The following is a 16314-nucleotide window of genomic DNA, read 5'->3' on the forward strand; positions in this document are numbered from 1 at the left end:
AATGCATCAGTGGATTCAAGTGTGACTCTTACCAACCTCAACTCCACATTGGTGGCTTGCGACGGTTGCATGGTTCGCCCATTACCCCGAGCTTCTCGGAGAGACGGTCTTATTACAACACCGGCCAAATGTGACACACGAGATTGAGTCACTCAAAACACCTAACCAGGACTCCAGCCATACGGTCATTCTGAATACAAGAAAGACTCGAGGCTTGTGTAAGTCGATCATCAGTGACATGAGCATGCTATTCATGTTTCTTCCATTTGTAAGGATTGTCTGAAGACTGGCCTTGCGCAAGAGATACGGGCTTCAATATCTGATTCAATGATACTTAGTTTTATATCAACGATGCAAGCTCTGCTCAGCATGAGTCGGCTAGAGGGGCCAGCCTATGGGAGCTCCAGTCCAACATAGGATGAAAAACACAAAGCTTCCGCCGTTGGATGCCGAAAACGATCAAGGTTTGATTGCAACTTCGAACGAATGGTAGAGTGTAAATGTCATAATTTTGTATCGTCTTACATGTACCAAGTAAATAATACAACGAATGCTGTTCGACTGCTAACACAAAACTGCTTGCTCAATGCTTACTGCTCCCTGCCTGGTGCCATACGCTCAAACTCCAATTATACCAAAAGAATGTCTATAAATGCGGGAAAAGACATTGCGTTTTTCTCACATAACTCATGAATTCAAAAAGTCGAGGCTCATCTTCAAGGAGTCTGGAGCTGCGAGGTAGAGTCGTCCTGAGACGGCTTGTGAACTTGGGAGGGCCTCTGGTTAGGCTGCCACTTCTCAGAGTCTCCAAGGCGATCAACTGTGATTCCGGCTCTACCGGCGGGGTTCATGCCGGCTTCCAACTGTCTCTTGTACGACACATTGCGAAGTCTCTCGGCCTCGGCTGGTGTGAGTCTCAACTATGATGACAGAGTCAGTGCTAGAATCTCATGAGGAAAAAAGTGCGACTTACGTAAATCTCTACACCGACAGCATGAATAGTAAGAGCAATCCAGAGAGCCGTTCCAAATGAATTGCCGAGGGCAGCTGCAGCTTCGGCTGCTGATGTGGCGCCGTTCAGGTTGGCATGGACGACCACTTGCTGCGCCGGGTTCTCTCCAGAAAAGAAGGAGGCACATTCGGGGTACAATTGCAGGGTTCGGTTCTGGTCATCGATCATGAACGCAACCTGGTCGCATGGGCGTGCGACAAAGTATGTGCCCATGCTGCTCGTGATAGTGACTGAGATGATTTGAATGATACGAAGGGTAATGATAGACCCGGCCTGGGGAGGAAATCAGTCAGCACCGCGACTTTTTGTCAAGTTCAGTGTCAACTCAACTCACATAGAACCATGCTCGCAACATCCAAGCTCTGTGCTGCTCGATTTGCAGTCTCTTGATGTTGATGTAGGCCATGATCATGGACCCAATGAACGCGATCGACATCACGCCGACACCTGCTTGAGTGTCGATTCCGCCTCCAAACGCGGTGCGCAGGAACATGAAGACTCCAGCCGTGCTGAGCAGTGAGAGAAGGACGATGATGTAACCATTGATGCGATGGAAAAGCAGGACTTTGTGGCGGATGACAGGGACGAACTGAAAGCATGCCAGGAAGGAAGCTGGCAGGATAGTTCCGAGATGCATCTTGATGCCAATTTGCTCGACGGTCCTTTGGTAATAAAAGCATTCTCCCGGCCCTGCGTGACCAGGTGAGCAGAAGAGGTTGAAGTTGAGATATTGGAATCTGGCGAGTGTGAAGCCCATCAGAGCACCGAAGAAAATGAAGAAAAGGATAAAGTTGTAGCCCTTGGAGAATCCGAGGGGATTGTAGACTTTTCGTGCTACTGCAACGAAACCGTTGGCGGGAGGGCGAGTTGGTTGGACCATGTTCGCGATTCTGAGTCGAAAGTTGTCAAATTGAGTCTGTTGTTCTGATAGAACTTGGAGAGTCTGAGTGAGACTTGATGATGTTAAGCTGTTGTTTGAGTTTGTTTGAGTGGTTATGGTTCGAAACATCAGTATATCACGGACAGAAAAGCCAATCTTATATCTGCTGGCTCTCTTGAATTGTCATCGCGATCCGGTCCATAGCTGTGACATAGCCTTGCACATTCTTAGAGCGTACATGGGAGGATCAGCACGTACGCGTCTCTAGGGCTGCGAGGCGCCTGAACGGTTTGGGAAACAAGACGCGCGATAACGTCTCGTGCGGTAGATGCCGCGCCTCAAGACAAGCAGAAATGAAGAACAGTTCTGCCGCCCTGGCGCCCGTCTTGGCATCTAAGTTTCCCCCCAACCGCGCATCACGAAGATCACTGAGCTTTTGCAGACGACAATTGTGTCCACGGCGCGCGGAATGGTTCCTGAAGAAGCTTAGTGGTGGCTTGGATCCCAGCTGTCTAGTGGATCGTTTAAAGAGGCTTGAATCCTTCGAGCGTTTGCAGGGCTGGACTTGGACCAATCCTTCGTCCTCAGCAACAGCGCGGAACGCTTTTCTTAGTAATGAATCTCACTCAAATGTCGTCGTCATGGATCTCGCGTGGCATTCTGCTTGCATAGCCCAACTGTCGGTCTAATGATCCTCTTGAGCATTCGCTGCGTCACTCGTTCAATGTTGTCAGCCTCCAGGATCTACCGCTGCATCTTTGTTCTTTAGACAAGGCTTGGCCCGAGATCCGATCAAAAGTTACCGCGCCGCCGGGAGATATACGTTTTCCCCGATCGCTGTCAAACCCCCCGATGCTCCGCAGTTATAAACGGCTCTGGCGCCCGTGGTCTTAACCATTCCCGAATCAGCAACATCTCGCGCCAGGTGGAAACCCTCACAGGGCTGTGCTAGCATAGGGCCCTTTGGCGGTTTCCAATCTCGTTGACAACATGGTTGGGGTTCCCGGACGGTCCAAGGGCTGCAACACATGTCGAAAACGCAAGAAGGGAGTAAGTGCGCCGTAACCAGAGTATTTTTACATCCACTCCAGTATCCGCAGAGCGGTTGACCTCGTCTTAGTGCGACCTTCAACGTCCGTCATGCGGGCAGTGCCTGAAGGCTGGAATTAAGTGTGCGGGATATGAGCGGAAACGCATCTTTGTCATCGTCTCGCCCGACAAGAGCTCAAAGAGTGGTGTCTATATCCCGGCGGCGACCTCCATCATCCAGGCGCCGTCCCTCTCACGAACTGCGTATGAAGAGAAGATATTGGACATGTTTTGGGATGGATACATGCCCGAAGCTCCTCTGTGCTCTACGGGAAGTCCTATCGTGAGGTTTTCGCACTCAGATTGGGCGACGACAGTTCAAGGTCTTTATCGAACCGACCCCGCGCTGCGGCAAGGGTTATTGGCCATCAGTCTGGGAACCGTGGGCCGTCGAGACAGAAAGCAGTGGATGATAGACGACGGGCTCAAATTCTACTGTCAAGCATTGGGCGAGCTCAACTCGGGCCTGCGACACCCTACGAGATGGAGGTCTGACGCATTGTTGGTGGCTTCGAGGATCCTTGGCTTGTATGAGGTACGCCACAACTCCCGTGCATCCACTGCATCTGCAGTCAAACCAGCTAACTTTCCACAGCTACTCTACGGCGCAGACGACAGAGAAAGACGAGGTATCTCTCAGGCCCAGAGCTGGGAAGGTCATGCCATGGGAGAGATGGCCTTGATGGTGCAGCGGGCCCCAGAGAACCATCTCTATGGCGATGCGCATCAGTTGTTCTGCTCTGGACGAGTTCACTTGGTACAGATGATGCTTCCACTGGATAATCTTCATGCTAACTCTGACTTTCAGGCGATTTCTCACATCAAACAACGACGGAGATGTCCCCTGAGTCATCCTATCTGGAAAACGGTACCGTGGAGCGTCATCCCAAAATCTTCCAAAGACGCGTTGGTTGATGTTTTTGTGGATATCCCGGGTCTTCTAGAAGACCTCGATCGGTTGCGTGACTGCGAGCCCGGAAAGGAGAAGGAAGCAAGACGCAGGAGGCTTGTCGATGAATGTTGGCGTCTCGACAGAGAACTAAAATGGTGGCTGGACAACTTGGGTCCGACGCAGGAACTCAGGGATCTCCAGGCGAAGGGATTCGATAACCCGACAACCTGCGACGTCGTTGTGACTTCAATCATGACACTATTCTGGACGACTTGTATCTTGTCGTATAGCACTCTCCGTCTCGCCCTTGGCCCGAAACCAGACTTAGAACTTCCCGAAAGGACAAACCCACGGATATACTGCACCAAAATCGCCAATTCGGTTGAGGTTTTATTCCACCCGATGGCAGGGACTTTCGGTATTTCGAACGCCCCATTGCCGATTGGCATGTCGCTGGTGTACTTGAACTCGACAGAGGAGGGTTTCCACTCTGCAGATAAGTGGAAGCTAGTGAGCTTCTTCGGTAGACAGGCAAATAACGGCATCGGAATTGGGAAATTTCTAATAAGCACACAGAGCGATGGAATAGTACCAAGAGGCTCTGTTCAGATTCCATCACCCGAAGTCATTAAGGCCAAGGCGAAGAGGTGGATGGGGGCTGTGGAGTAGAATATGGTTACAATATTGATTTTCAACTTGGCTTCCAGGTTCGCATCAATTCCAAGCCATATCTCACAACTTCATCAGCATAGTTTAACAACTTAAACAACGTTTTTCCTCCTCCTATAAATCCATTCAATCACTGTGCTCTTTCGTCCACCAACTGGTGTGCCGATATGTGTTAGTCAGGGCTTCAATAATACTCCACATGTCAGCCCACAACCCACACACAACCTGAACCCTACCTTCATATTTCTGAACTCCGACTGGATCTCGCAACAACAACAAGGCATCGCCTCGTTCTTCCTCATCGCCCTGATGGTCTAGCGGTATGATTCTCCCTTAGGGTTGTCTATAAGACAATTCATTCTGGGAGAGGTCCCAGGTTCAATCCCTGGTTAGGGCCCATTTCACGCGTCGGCGCGTGTGTCTTTTGCTATTTTTCTTTTTAACCCTAAATCGTTTGTAATAACCCGTGTTCATGCTGTTATTTGGTATTGGTTGTGTGTTTGGAAACAAGCAATGTTGACGCTTTGTCTGCATTAAGCCGTACGATACTAGAATGACGCGATCTACCTGGATCGGCTGGCTGGCTTCAACATCTTGAGCCAGATCAGCTGTGGAGAAACTCAGTCTCACAATGTCATGCACAACTAATTTCAATCTAAACCTGAGAGGCGTAATATCTGACATGGTGGCTTTTGACGCTGTGAAGTGGCAGAGAGAAAGCATTTTGGCGTTAAGCCCTGGTCAAGTAAGCGCAACGACTTGTCCGACCTCACCAATCACGACACGATCTACGACCCTAAACAGACGGCCCGTTGCACTACTTTCAGCCCAGCGACGTGCCTGCCAAGGCGAGAATGATAAGGATCAGTTAGGCACCAGAATTAAGGATTCTCTTGCAGGGAATACTAATGCGGTGACGCTGGGTAGTGCATGTTAGACGGGCAGCCTCCTCGTCAGTATCCGTCCAGGGAGGTTGTGGCTGGATGCCACAAAACCGCTGCCGTTCCTTCGAACGCGAGCTGCAGCGTGTTGATGTCCTGAATATCAATCTTTGGATGGGGAGCGGGGTTGTTGTTCTCTTATTATGGCATCCAAGGTTGAATACAGTTCTCTTCAAAGGGATGTCGACGAAACACCGACACCGCACAGCGGCCTTCCGCCGCACGACGGCCACCGACAATACCCATACTCCGGCTCGACGGCCAACCGAATGTTCGAGTTCCGCGATTTCAAATTTCTCAAGATTTACATCGCATGCATCTCGATCTACGTCGTCGCCGCCATCGCCGCGGTGGTCTGGACATACCAGGGCCCCGTCGTCGTCAGCAGCGAGTACACGAGAAGCAGAGTCTTCCGCACCCCGGACGAGCTGAAAGTCAACCAGCTGTACTCCGGTCTGGCTCTCTCTGCACTGCTCGCGCCTGCGGGCATGCTCGTGCAGTGGATCATGCACGATTTCCGACAGTTGCGGCTGTTTGCCCTCACAGCTCAGAGACCTGTTCCGCTGGCGGATTTGGACAGCATCGGAGACGATTCGAGCGCGTGGACGCTCCGCGTTCTGGGGAAGTATTCGTGGTGGTACGCGGTTATGCAGGCGGCGCTCATTGTCATCCGGACGAGCATCGTCCCCGTGGGCACTTTGATGCTCACCACCGGGGTTCACCATGAGAACAGAGATGGGACCGGTGTCGTTGGCTTACCCATCCTGCCATCCGAGGACTCGACTGTTCGAAGGCTGGCCAACGCCATGGGGTGGGATGGGCAGGGCGCTTTCTCCCAGACACTTGATGGAAATGACACATTTCTTTCTCAAGCTGTTTACACGTTTGTCGGCAACATCGTTAGCCAAAGCGCCCTGGTCGACGTTTTCTCCGGCGTCATCGGCCCCATCCCGACGCACAACCTTACCTTCAACACCAACACAACGTACGAGGGTCTCGTGCTGTATCACTGGGACGCGAAGTGTGAGGCTGCGCTCGACGTGCCTTACACGACGTCTCTGAACGGATCGAGCGCGACGTACGTCTTCACGATGCCCGACTCAAGCACCGAAACCATCGACCTCGGGCGCCTGAAGCGGGATTCTCAGTCCCTGCGGTTGTGGAATAACAGAGCCAATAACTCCATCAACGGCATTCCCATCGGCGGCACGACCTACTTCATCTCGGGTACCTATGCCTCTTCCCTAAAGAACGACTCGGCCGTGGGGCGAAACGACAGCAGCTTGACCAAGACCGAAGAAGGACATTGGATTTCCCGCACCCGGTGTACTCCGGAGTTCAGGTGGGAAGTAGGTTCCTGCACTTTCAACGGCACGCTTATGACGGCTTGTGAGGGCAAGCCGGGTACCAACACCACGGCCTTGGACACCGCCGCGCTGGACAGGTTGAATGACTACATGACGGCAATTCCGCTGTGGATCTCGAAAGAAAAGCTCTCAAGTGAGATCATCGACAGAACCCTCGACACGCTGTATTCCATCCCGACGTCCCAAGACTGGGGACACTTTTACGGAAATATCGCGCAGTCGATCGCGGCAATCTCGACTGCTGGATACTTTGGAACGGCCTCGGTGCCTGTGGTAGAAGTTGTCACGGAGCAGGTTTACATTATGAGGACGGTGGTGTTGTGGGTAGTTTTGGCCATGTTGTTAACCGTTCTCATCTTGAGTTGCCTCGATATCTACCGAAGCAAGTCCCGAGGCTTGCCTTTCAGGACGGCCACGTTCTTGGCCATAGCAAACGCCGTCAGTGGCCCATGGTGGGATCAGGAATTATACGGGAGCTGTGCAGCTACGGAGATGGCCATGCAGAAGCGAAGTTCGTCGTCCGTCATGTTTGGTGTGGACGCGAATAACCCGTACCATATTGGGCTTCTGCCAGCAGTCTTGCCGATTCAACGCGACAAGTCGTATTTTGGATATGAGGAACGCGGAGTGGCCAAAGTTGAAAAGAACGTTGTCAAGTTAGAGAACTAGCGCAGCCAAAATGCTGGATACAAAATCTGTAAGCCTGGATGGGTCTTCTGCCTCAACTCATGAACTGGTGCAAACTCCATGGGTAGTTAGAAGAAGGTCTACGAAAGCCTGTTCTAGTCTGTTTCTTTCGGGATTTGACTCGGAGATCGAAGCTCGGCGTCCGTTCGTTTGATATCTAGATTTACCCCGACTATCGACATCATCAACGCCTTACGCAGGCGCCTTATGAAAGCGCCCTATACCAAAGTCAATACGGGTGGATTAATACAGCCATTTACGACAATAAAGACGAATGTCTTTGTAATTATGGATTTTTCTGATGTCATCGCATCAGAGCTTGTCGTTGTATCTGGGTCGATCAGAAGCAATTGAAAAAAGCGGCAGAACGCCTGCATCCAACTGTCCACAGGAATTCGCTTCACCTACAATATCGTCTATTTTCACCCATTTTAATTATTCTCTTTAGCAATGGCCACTGCAATTGTTACTGGCGCGACGGGTATGTATTCAGCTGGCCACTTTCACATTGGTGTCACTAATAACCAACCCAGGCATTCTCGGCCGCGAAATTGTCAGAGAACTGAGTAGCATGCCGGACGAATGGTCCAAAATCTACGCTTTGTCGCGTTCCAGGAAAGAAGTGTTTCCTGATCATGTCGTCCAAAGCCATCTAGACTTGTGCGGCAAGCCTTCGGAGATGGCAAACGAGCTTCGGGATATCGAGGCAGAGTATGTCTTCTTCGCAGCTTACTTGGAGCAAGATACGGAGGCAAAGAGCGCCAAAGTCAACGGTCAGTTTTTGTCACCCAGCCGGCATCTTTCGTCACACTGACAAGACTTCACGTTAGGCGACATGCTCGATTCGTTCCTCCAAGCGCTCGAGATTAACGGCAGCGTTTCCAAAGTCAAACGGATCATCCTGATGTGCGGCGCAAAACAGTACGGCGTCCAGCATGGTCGGGTGAAGATCCCCATGGAAGAAACTGACCCCTGGTAAGTATCATGCCGAGCCCATCTCAGCCAGCTACTGTTCTGATCATTCCGTCTAAGGCTTCCGGAAGAAGAGCTGTTCGCTCCCAACTTCTATTACCGCCAGCAACGCATCCTCCACGACTTCTGCGCCAAGCACGCCCACGTCTCCTGGGTCGTAACTTGCCCCAGCGAAGTGATTGGCTTCGCGAAAGGCAACTTCATGAACATCGCAACAGCAGCAGCTATATACGCGGCCGTCCAACGCGAACTCGGGTCAGCTGATCTCGTCTTCCCCGGCGCCGAAGACGCCTACACCAGGGTCACCATGTTCACAGACGCCCGCCTCCACGGTCAGTTCTGCCGCTGGGCAGCTCTCGAGCCCCGCGCCGGCAATAACGTCTTCAACATGGTCAACGGCGACCCGACCTCGTGGCAGGCCCTCTGGCCGCGCGTCGGCCGGCACTTTGACCTGCACATCCCGTCGGACCAGTTCACGCGTCCCGCCCCGGCGGCGTCGGAGCGCAAGCTCGCGGCCCGCACGCCGTTCTCGCTGGCGGCGGAGGCGATCGGCGCGCCGTTTGGTGCTCGTGGCGAGCAGTCCGTCATCCGACAGAGGATCGACCTCGTGGAATGGAGCAGGAGCGGCGAGGTCCAGGAGGCGTGGCGACGGCTCGCGGAGCGGGAGGGACTCGAGGCCGACGCCCTCGACAGGGCATCGTGGGCGTTTGCCGGGTTCGTGTGGGGTCGCGACTACGATGTCGTGATGAGCATGAGCAGGGCGCGTAAGCTGGGGTGGACGGGCTACGTGGACTCGTGGGACGGTTTCGAGACGGTGTTCCGGCAGCTCGAGGACGCCAAGGTCATTCCCAAGCAACGGCGGCAGTGGTAGTGCGACGGCCGAAATAGCTGTCGCGTCCATAGTGACTTGGGAATAAGTATCGTTGCATTCTGTTATTTCGACTCTCGTGCTTTCACACTTGGCCTTCTCCAACGCCGCGTACGCACTCGAGTTTGAGCTAGCACAGACACCGTCTCTGAAGTCGAGGAGGGTCAATAGACGACGGTCTCCATCAAAACATCCATCAAAGTGTGTCGGATGATGGACCGGCAGTTGTCAGCATCACGCAACTTTGCCATTAGCGCAATCAATCCGAAGGGGTCAAGCGACGGCATTAAAGCCTTAAGCTTCGGCTCGCTTGTTAGCGGGTTCCATCGCGAAGTCCGTTTTTATCAAAAAGAAGCACGACGAGAGCATTCGGAGTCGTCGCCGGTTAAAAAAGTCCACGTCCCTCCAGGGATCCGGAACAAGGGCCCGGAGCTGGGTCCGGCGACCGTGAGGTAGCACGGAGAGTGGGAATGAAGCTGAAGACCAAAAGCCCGTTCAACCGCCGTCATCAATCCGAAACCGAAATCTCCTATTCTGAGTGGTATCCTCAGCCATCGTGGCCCGAGTTCTGCGCTCGAGTCGTGAACACCGTTTGATCAATGCCCCCCCCCCTCTGCGCATCTCGAAACACCAGACGACCACGATGGGCTTCAGCTCGCAGAGCAGAGCGCAAGCTTCGCGCGTCTAGCTCGCTTACAAGGTTACATTGCGTGATCGAATCGTGCCGCCGCCGGGGTTATGCGCGCGGGCTGTGCTCTTCCTGCGCAGCCCTTCCTCTGCCCTACGAGCAAGGTGCACGAGTCGGGAGCCATGTTTGCCCATGCTCGCCTTGTCCGATTCATGGCCTTTTTCGATCAGCCTGGACCCTTTTTTGACCCCGTGGGATGGGACGGTAAAACGCCTCCGGGAGTAAAATCGCATTATCTGATGGCCGCTATGATAAGTTGCTCATGCTTTGACACGCAGACGGGCGAGTGATATGTGGCCAGGCCAGGCACGTTGGTCTGAAGTTCGGGACACATTTCCCTTCAGGCAACGATATTTCCCACTTCGGGCGGGAGTCCACATCTAATGCCAGAGATGGCTGCTCTTGGAGACACCGCACCGTCGAACGGGCAGGTGGTAAAATCGCTCACTCGACATGTCCGCGGCGCCGAGATGTCAGTATGCTTGCGCCGTCGTGTGGCCCGCGTGGCTATATGTACCTCACCCATGACCTTAGGACCTCGAAACAGTCCGATGTCGACGGGGAGGCTGACGAGCATGAGCACCCCATCGGCCGAGCCTCTTGGCCCTGCCAGACATCGGTGCCAGATAGAAGGAAGCTGAGCGGGACACTCTATCGCGAGGTCCAAAACGAGAAGAAGCTGAAAAGGCCGGATGCGACTTGAACCTTCTCGCCCTCAATCGCGACGGAAATATCTCTCGCGCGCAAGGTGGTCGTGGGAATGGAGTCAACCCCACCGGCGATGAGCTTATACGAGGAAAGCCGAGGGGACGCGCGCGAATGTAGCTGCATGTACTTTTGCTTTGGTGTCGGTGCAGCTTTCTGTCAGTAGAAATGATAGACAGTGATCGCCGGATAGCTCGTATCGAGAGCCGAGATTTCGATTGGGAAAATGTGCTCTCGACAAGATAACGGTCCAATCGGGACGAGGAGGTTGAAATGACAGTCAGCGGCCTTTTTTTGCGATCATAATCTAATACACGAGAGACGTCCGTCGTGTCCCTTGTGTTGCGCCATTCATCACGTCGAAGTCGCACCAAGGGGGATGCGAAACAACACGACAAACTTCACCATTGATTGAGCTTGAGGGAGCTTCAAGACAGCCAAGCGTTCGAATTGGCAGCAGGAGAGAGAGGGGGAGAGGGAACTTGGGGGCCATTTCGTGCTTGTCCGAGATCCCGGATGGCAGCTTAAAGGACCAACTCAAATTGCTCGCAAATGCAGCCCTGAGGGGGCCGCTAAAGGGATTCGCAAATCACCAAATTGGACCCTGAAGCTAAGAAAGCCGTTGATCCATCGAGAGTACGGGTTGAAGTGTGGTGAAGAAAAGGCGGCGATGGGAAAAGTGAAATTCGTACGAGAATAGAGTAGGCTCGTGTTTCTGAAACACCGTCAATTTGTTCTAGAATCCTATTAATAGCGGCGGCATCCTTGGAGGCCACCTTCGAAGCTTTGAAGGCATTTCCTTTGAGCGTGCTGTTGGCTCCAGAGTCCCTGAAGTCCCTTGGACAGCCCTGTCTGTCTGGTCTTACGGGAAATGGGGGAAGGGAAAAGGAAGAACACAAGTGACAATGCGAAGAAGATGGACAAACTTTCAGAGGCGGAATGATCCCTGGCTAGTCAGGGACTCGGAATCGATTTCAGCGAGCGAGCATCACGCAAAAGAGCAGAAGCCAGAGTCTGATCCGTCCGCCCCTCTTGGCCTGGGAGTGATTGATGGTCGAACCAGTTGAAGGACAGATAAACGGACAGGCCAAACCCGGGCAGCCAAGAGCAAGACTGGCGGAGATGGCGAACAGGACCCTCAATTGAAGGTGTTCTTAGTCATTATGCGACTCTGCGGTGCGCTGGGCACATGCGATCCGATGCAGACATCTTAGAAAGAGGCTGGGCAGAGGCTGCTTTTGCTTGACACGCCGGCCTGGGCTGGACTCTGGACTGTTTGACAGGCCCTCCCAAGCATTATTATTCCATTTTACTACCATACCGCAGCAACGGCTCTGCAAAAGAACCCAAAGAAAGTCCAGAGCCCAGAGCCCAGCAGAGGGCTAGAGTCCTTACTAGAAGGACTTCCGGCAAGGATACATCTGGCTGCTTCTGGTTCTGGAGCACTGGTCAGTCTCTGGTACAGCTGTCCCCTTTGTCCCTTGCCCATTTTACTCCACATTGGCGAGCAGCAGAGGGGGGAAAAGGACTGACCCAGAGCTCGCAAGGACCGGCACCTACGGACAGACTAGAGCTAACTCGACTGAAGTGACTGACTGACAGACGCACGGAGAAGAAACGAGAAGAGAGGCAGAGAGGAAAAGAGAAAGAGAGAGAGAGAGAGCCACAGTTTGAGACTGAACCCACAGTCCAGGGACTCTGACTGGAGATATCCACAGTCCACGGTCCAGCCAGACGCCCGTCCAGGGCGAGCCGGACGCCGTGGGCCCCTCTCCAAATCTCTCTCGCCAGCCATGGGGGAGCCGTGGGCAGAGTGTTCTTGTCCTCCTCCTGGTGGTAAGGGTCAGGGACTGAGGGCGAGGAACTGCGGCAAGGCCCAGGTATCTGTAGAGTGAGGTAAGGCAAGGCAAGGCAAGGCAAGGTCATGTAATGTAATGTACACATACGGATACCGCATGGACTGGAGCCTGGTGCTATGTATGGAGGAGGGTACGGTAAAAAAGGGCGAAATTGAATGGGCGAGGACGTGTAAGGCAACTCGTTCATTGTCCCGTGGATGCCGTGCCGTAAGATGATAAAGACCCTTTGAAATCCCCTCCATTCCCTCCCGTTAGACTTTTGTTGCATCTGCCTCGTCTCGTCTAGGACATTTCTGTTTGCTTGCATTTCCTCTCTCTCTCACGTACTCTCCCTCCCTTTTTTCTCTTGGCCTCCTCTCCAAAACCTAAATATCCCCTCCGTTTCCTTTCCAGACCAAGCTCCGTCACCCGTTCCCCCCCTCCTTCGGACGAATTTCTCACTGCATCATCGGGCTCCCGGAACAGAGACACACCCATTCGATCGATACGTTTTAGTACTGCCTGCTAGCCGGAGCAAACTGGGAGAAGACTCTAGAACATTTACAAGCCGTCGGAGCCGCCAGCAACGACACATCAACAACACAACAACCCGACAACATCGCCGACCGTAAACAGTCCGACAGAGACTCGTAGAAACATCAACCTCGACGACAAAAACACGCACAACAGCGACTTGACTCCGTGACCCCGTCAGCGCCGCACATCGACGACACACAGCATCGTCGATACCATTCTTCCCATTTCCCCAACTACCACCGCAACACCGTCACCACGGCTTCTCCAGCGATCGCCACCATGGGTTCCCCGAGTGGACCCCTCCGCCCACGGGCGTCTTCGAATTTCATGGGCATCCGCGCGACCGGCTTCCCCCTATCGATGACGCCCCAAGAGAAGCACCTCTTCTCCGACCGCGTCAACACGGCGACGACGCGCCTGTCCAGCACCATGGCCGTGACCGAGAACGGCGGCGAGTACGCCTTCGTCGTCTACTTCCACAAGAACACGGCCGCCGACGCCCTCGCCCTGCTGCAGGCCGCAGACATCCGAGTCAGGGGCCACGAGATCCAGTTTTCCTGGCACTGAACTCGCCCTCTGCCAGTCATTGTCATTGTTGTAGTATTCGTTTGGCTGACGAACCGCAACATGGTGATCCCTTATGCACAGTGGTCTGGGTCTGGTCTGGCCTGGCCCGGTCCGTTCTGCCAGCTCTGCGTCTGGCTGGAACAGACCGAGGGTTGATCCTTTCTTCTTTCAATTTCCTCTACAGCTTCTTCTTCGTTTTTTTTTCTTTTCCTTTACCGATACCCCAATTACTGTTAGCACCACATTCACACCCGGCAGACCAGCATCGCCAGCGGAAGCGAAGAGGAGGAAGAACGAGAACGAGAACTGGCCACCACGTTCCCCATCATTCCCATCTTCCCGTCCCAGCAGCCATAATTCATCCATGATCGAATTCATCCCATCCATTATCCATCCACCCCCCTTACCCAGGCGGTCGTCCTCCAATTCCCGCCCGACCTCCCCGGGAGCGAATCCTTCAGCGATCCGTCGTGCCCCTACCCCCTCGGCGATCTGCAGGTCTAGGCCACCCTAGACCCCGTCCTCCATGGCAAATCATCCATTGCCCCCTCCACCCATCTCACCTTATCTCATCGAGAATCACGCAAGAATTCCAAGTACCGCATCTCTATTGTTCCATCAACGGGTTCGGTTCATCCCCTTTATCCACATGTCGCTTCGCTTTCCGCGACCACATGAAAGGGGGTGGGTTGGTGGGTGCGAGTGGATGTACGTCCCACGCGAACAGAGTCGTCTAAGCTGTTGCAGCGAGTGACAGAGCATGTGTGAGAGAAATTCTCGAGATGAGAGGCAAGGCGAAGGTGACGCGGATGGATGGAGTTACGCGGCTGGGCTCGTCACCACCGGGTTTCTTCCTCAGGTCTGCCGGTCCACCCACCGCAATGGCACTGCACTCGATCCCTCTCCGATGCAACCTCTTGCCGGGGGGTGGATGGTGTGTGGATTGCGGAAGAGGTCGAACGGGTTCGCCATTTGCTCTGATCAAGGGTCGCATTTCTTCTCGGCAATCGGACCCAGTAGGCAACATCAGTCCTTTGTGTTGATGTCCCGACCGCAGAAGCGAACGAAAAGCAACACCTTAGATGAGACGCGCCAACGCAATCATCGCCGATGCGCGCAAGAGTGTGTGTGTGTTCCCACAGATGCACGCGGCCGAAACCCGATGGGGCCGCCGGAGTTGCACGCGGACCCGCGCGCGAGAGCGGACGGGATGAGACATGGTATCTTAGGGAATTGGAGAAATAGATGGAAAAATTCGACAATATAGTATGGAAATTTCAAACAAAAAGGTTCGTGCAAATCGCAATCATATTCACTTGCTCTCAAACGGCTCCAACGGGTCCTCCCCCTCCACTCCGTCCTCTTACACACACACACCTTCGGTCTCGCAAGGACTTTTTTTTCTCTCTTCCCACTTGGCGCGGAGAAAAGAAGGGAACAGACGCACACACTACGACAATGACACTTTGTCCTTGCATACAAACATCGGCTGACAGGAGTTCCAGACCAAGTTCGATTTTGATTACCGGCCCGACGTGGGGGAGCATGATGAGGGGACCGGGGTTTGCAGACTTGGAGGGTTGAAGGGAAGACCCCAACAGTCGTCCGAGAACACTTCTTGGACGCCGTTTTCTTCCTCTCACTGCCTCAATATCCCCTCTACTTCGTCACCTCCGACAAACTAGAGTTTCCGCAAGATTGTTTCTTGGAGAAAGCTCTGCCTCTTGGCCCTCCCACGTACCCCGCTCGTCATCTCCCCGTCGTCGCCATCAATCACTTCCTCAATTCATGCTTCCCGTTGCCTCGTCTTCGCATCGGGCGTCGGGGCAAGACGGTCGTACTCGCACCCGCGACCTCCGGCTCCATCTCCCGGACGAGCCTAATGTTTGACGGGCGGACATGCGGAATGTGACGGGGCGAAAAGAAGGGCTGTGTTGCTGACGGTGTCACACAAGGTGACCAGTCACAAGATGACTGTTTGTCACTTTTCACTTGGCCTTTGTCATCAGATCATGGAGAGTACGCGTGTTCCTCTTCACCCGAGGCAATCATGCCAAACCAACAAACAGATCAGAAATCAAAATAGAAAACAAAACGGTCACCAGGCCACATATCCCAAAGTCTAAATCCCGTCTTGAACCGTCCTCGAAACGTGACAAACAACATTGAGGCTGTCACCATTCACTAAAGCCATCGAGAAAACCCCTACCCATGAATCCCGCCGTACTAGCCCGTTTGCGCTATCCCGTTTAATCTCCGTTTCGTGCCATGAATATATAGATTGGCTGATTCCCCCGAGACCACCTCCGCTCTTCCCCTCAAGAAGCGAACCGTTGCTTAAACTGAAACAGGGGAAATCTTTTCCATTGCGCGGTCCCGGCCCCGATGGTCCGGGTTTGTCCCTTCAAGTTCCTTGTTGCACTGCAAAAAGACGCAGAAGAAGGGATGCCTCGAAGGGTTGCCTTGCCCGTGTGTTACGCCCAATCCCCAACGCTCCGCAGAACGAGCGAACGGACGACGGCACGGACCCTGGTGGACTGGGTTGATTGCGTGTACTATTTATTTCCCGTCCGTGTATGTACACGATGAGTCTTGGCCCAGA

At 53.5% G+C, this 16314-nt stretch overlaps 5 protein-coding genes across 5 annotated transcripts; 4 read left to right on the forward strand and 1 right to left on the reverse strand.

The window, feature by feature from the left end:
• Positions 1-716: 716 nt before the first annotated feature.
• On the reverse strand, positions 717-1892 carry CkaCkLH20_02369 (uncharacterized protein; the record flags this gene model as incomplete). The annotated part of the gene is made up of 3 exons (XM_038885088.1): positions 717-920; positions 974-1285; positions 1347-1892. The coding sequence occupies 3 exons, from the start codon at positions 1890-1892 to the stop codon at positions 717-719; spliced, it is 1062 nt and encodes a 353-aa protein (XP_038749876.1).
• Positions 1893-2882: 990 nt separating this feature from the next.
• CkaCkLH20_02370 (C6 zinc finger domain protein) lies at positions 2883-4542 on the forward strand (the record flags this gene model as incomplete). The annotated part of the gene is made up of 4 exons (XM_038885089.1): positions 2883-2942; positions 3013-3516; positions 3577-3738; positions 3790-4542. 4 exons carry the CDS (start codon positions 2883-2885, stop codon positions 4540-4542), a joined length of 1479 nt encoding a protein of 492 aa, XP_038749877.1.
• Positions 4543-5752: 1210 nt separating this feature from the next.
• Positions 5753-7519, forward strand: CkaCkLH20_02371 (uncharacterized protein; the record flags this gene model as incomplete). Its single annotated transcript, XM_038885090.1, has 1 exon — positions 5753-7519. The coding sequence occupies one exon, from the start codon at positions 5753-5755 to the stop codon at positions 7517-7519; it is 1767 nt and encodes a 588-aa protein (XP_038749878.1).
• A 468-nt stretch (positions 7520-7987) lies between these two features.
• On the forward strand, positions 7988-9380 carry CkaCkLH20_02372 (nad dependent epimerase dehydratase family protein; the record flags this gene model as incomplete). Its single annotated transcript, XM_038885091.1, has 4 exons — positions 7988-8018; positions 8071-8310; positions 8368-8512; positions 8570-9380. 4 exons carry the CDS (start codon positions 7988-7990, stop codon positions 9378-9380), a joined length of 1227 nt encoding a protein of 408 aa, XP_038749879.1.
• A 4044-nt stretch (positions 9381-13424) lies between these two features.
• CkaCkLH20_02373 (uncharacterized protein) lies at positions 13425-13712 on the forward strand (the record flags this gene model as incomplete). Its single annotated transcript, XM_038885092.1, has 1 exon — positions 13425-13712. The coding sequence occupies one exon, from the start codon at positions 13425-13427 to the stop codon at positions 13710-13712; it is 288 nt and encodes a 95-aa protein (XP_038749880.1).
• Between the last annotated feature and the right edge of the window lie 2602 nt (positions 13713-16314).

This window comes from Colletotrichum karsti (genome assembly GCF_011947395.1).
Source record: "Colletotrichum karsti strain CkLH20 chromosome Unknown Scaffold5, whole genome shotgun sequence".
Taxonomy (NCBI): domain Eukaryota; kingdom Fungi; phylum Ascomycota; class Sordariomycetes; order Glomerellales; family Glomerellaceae; genus Colletotrichum; species Colletotrichum karsti.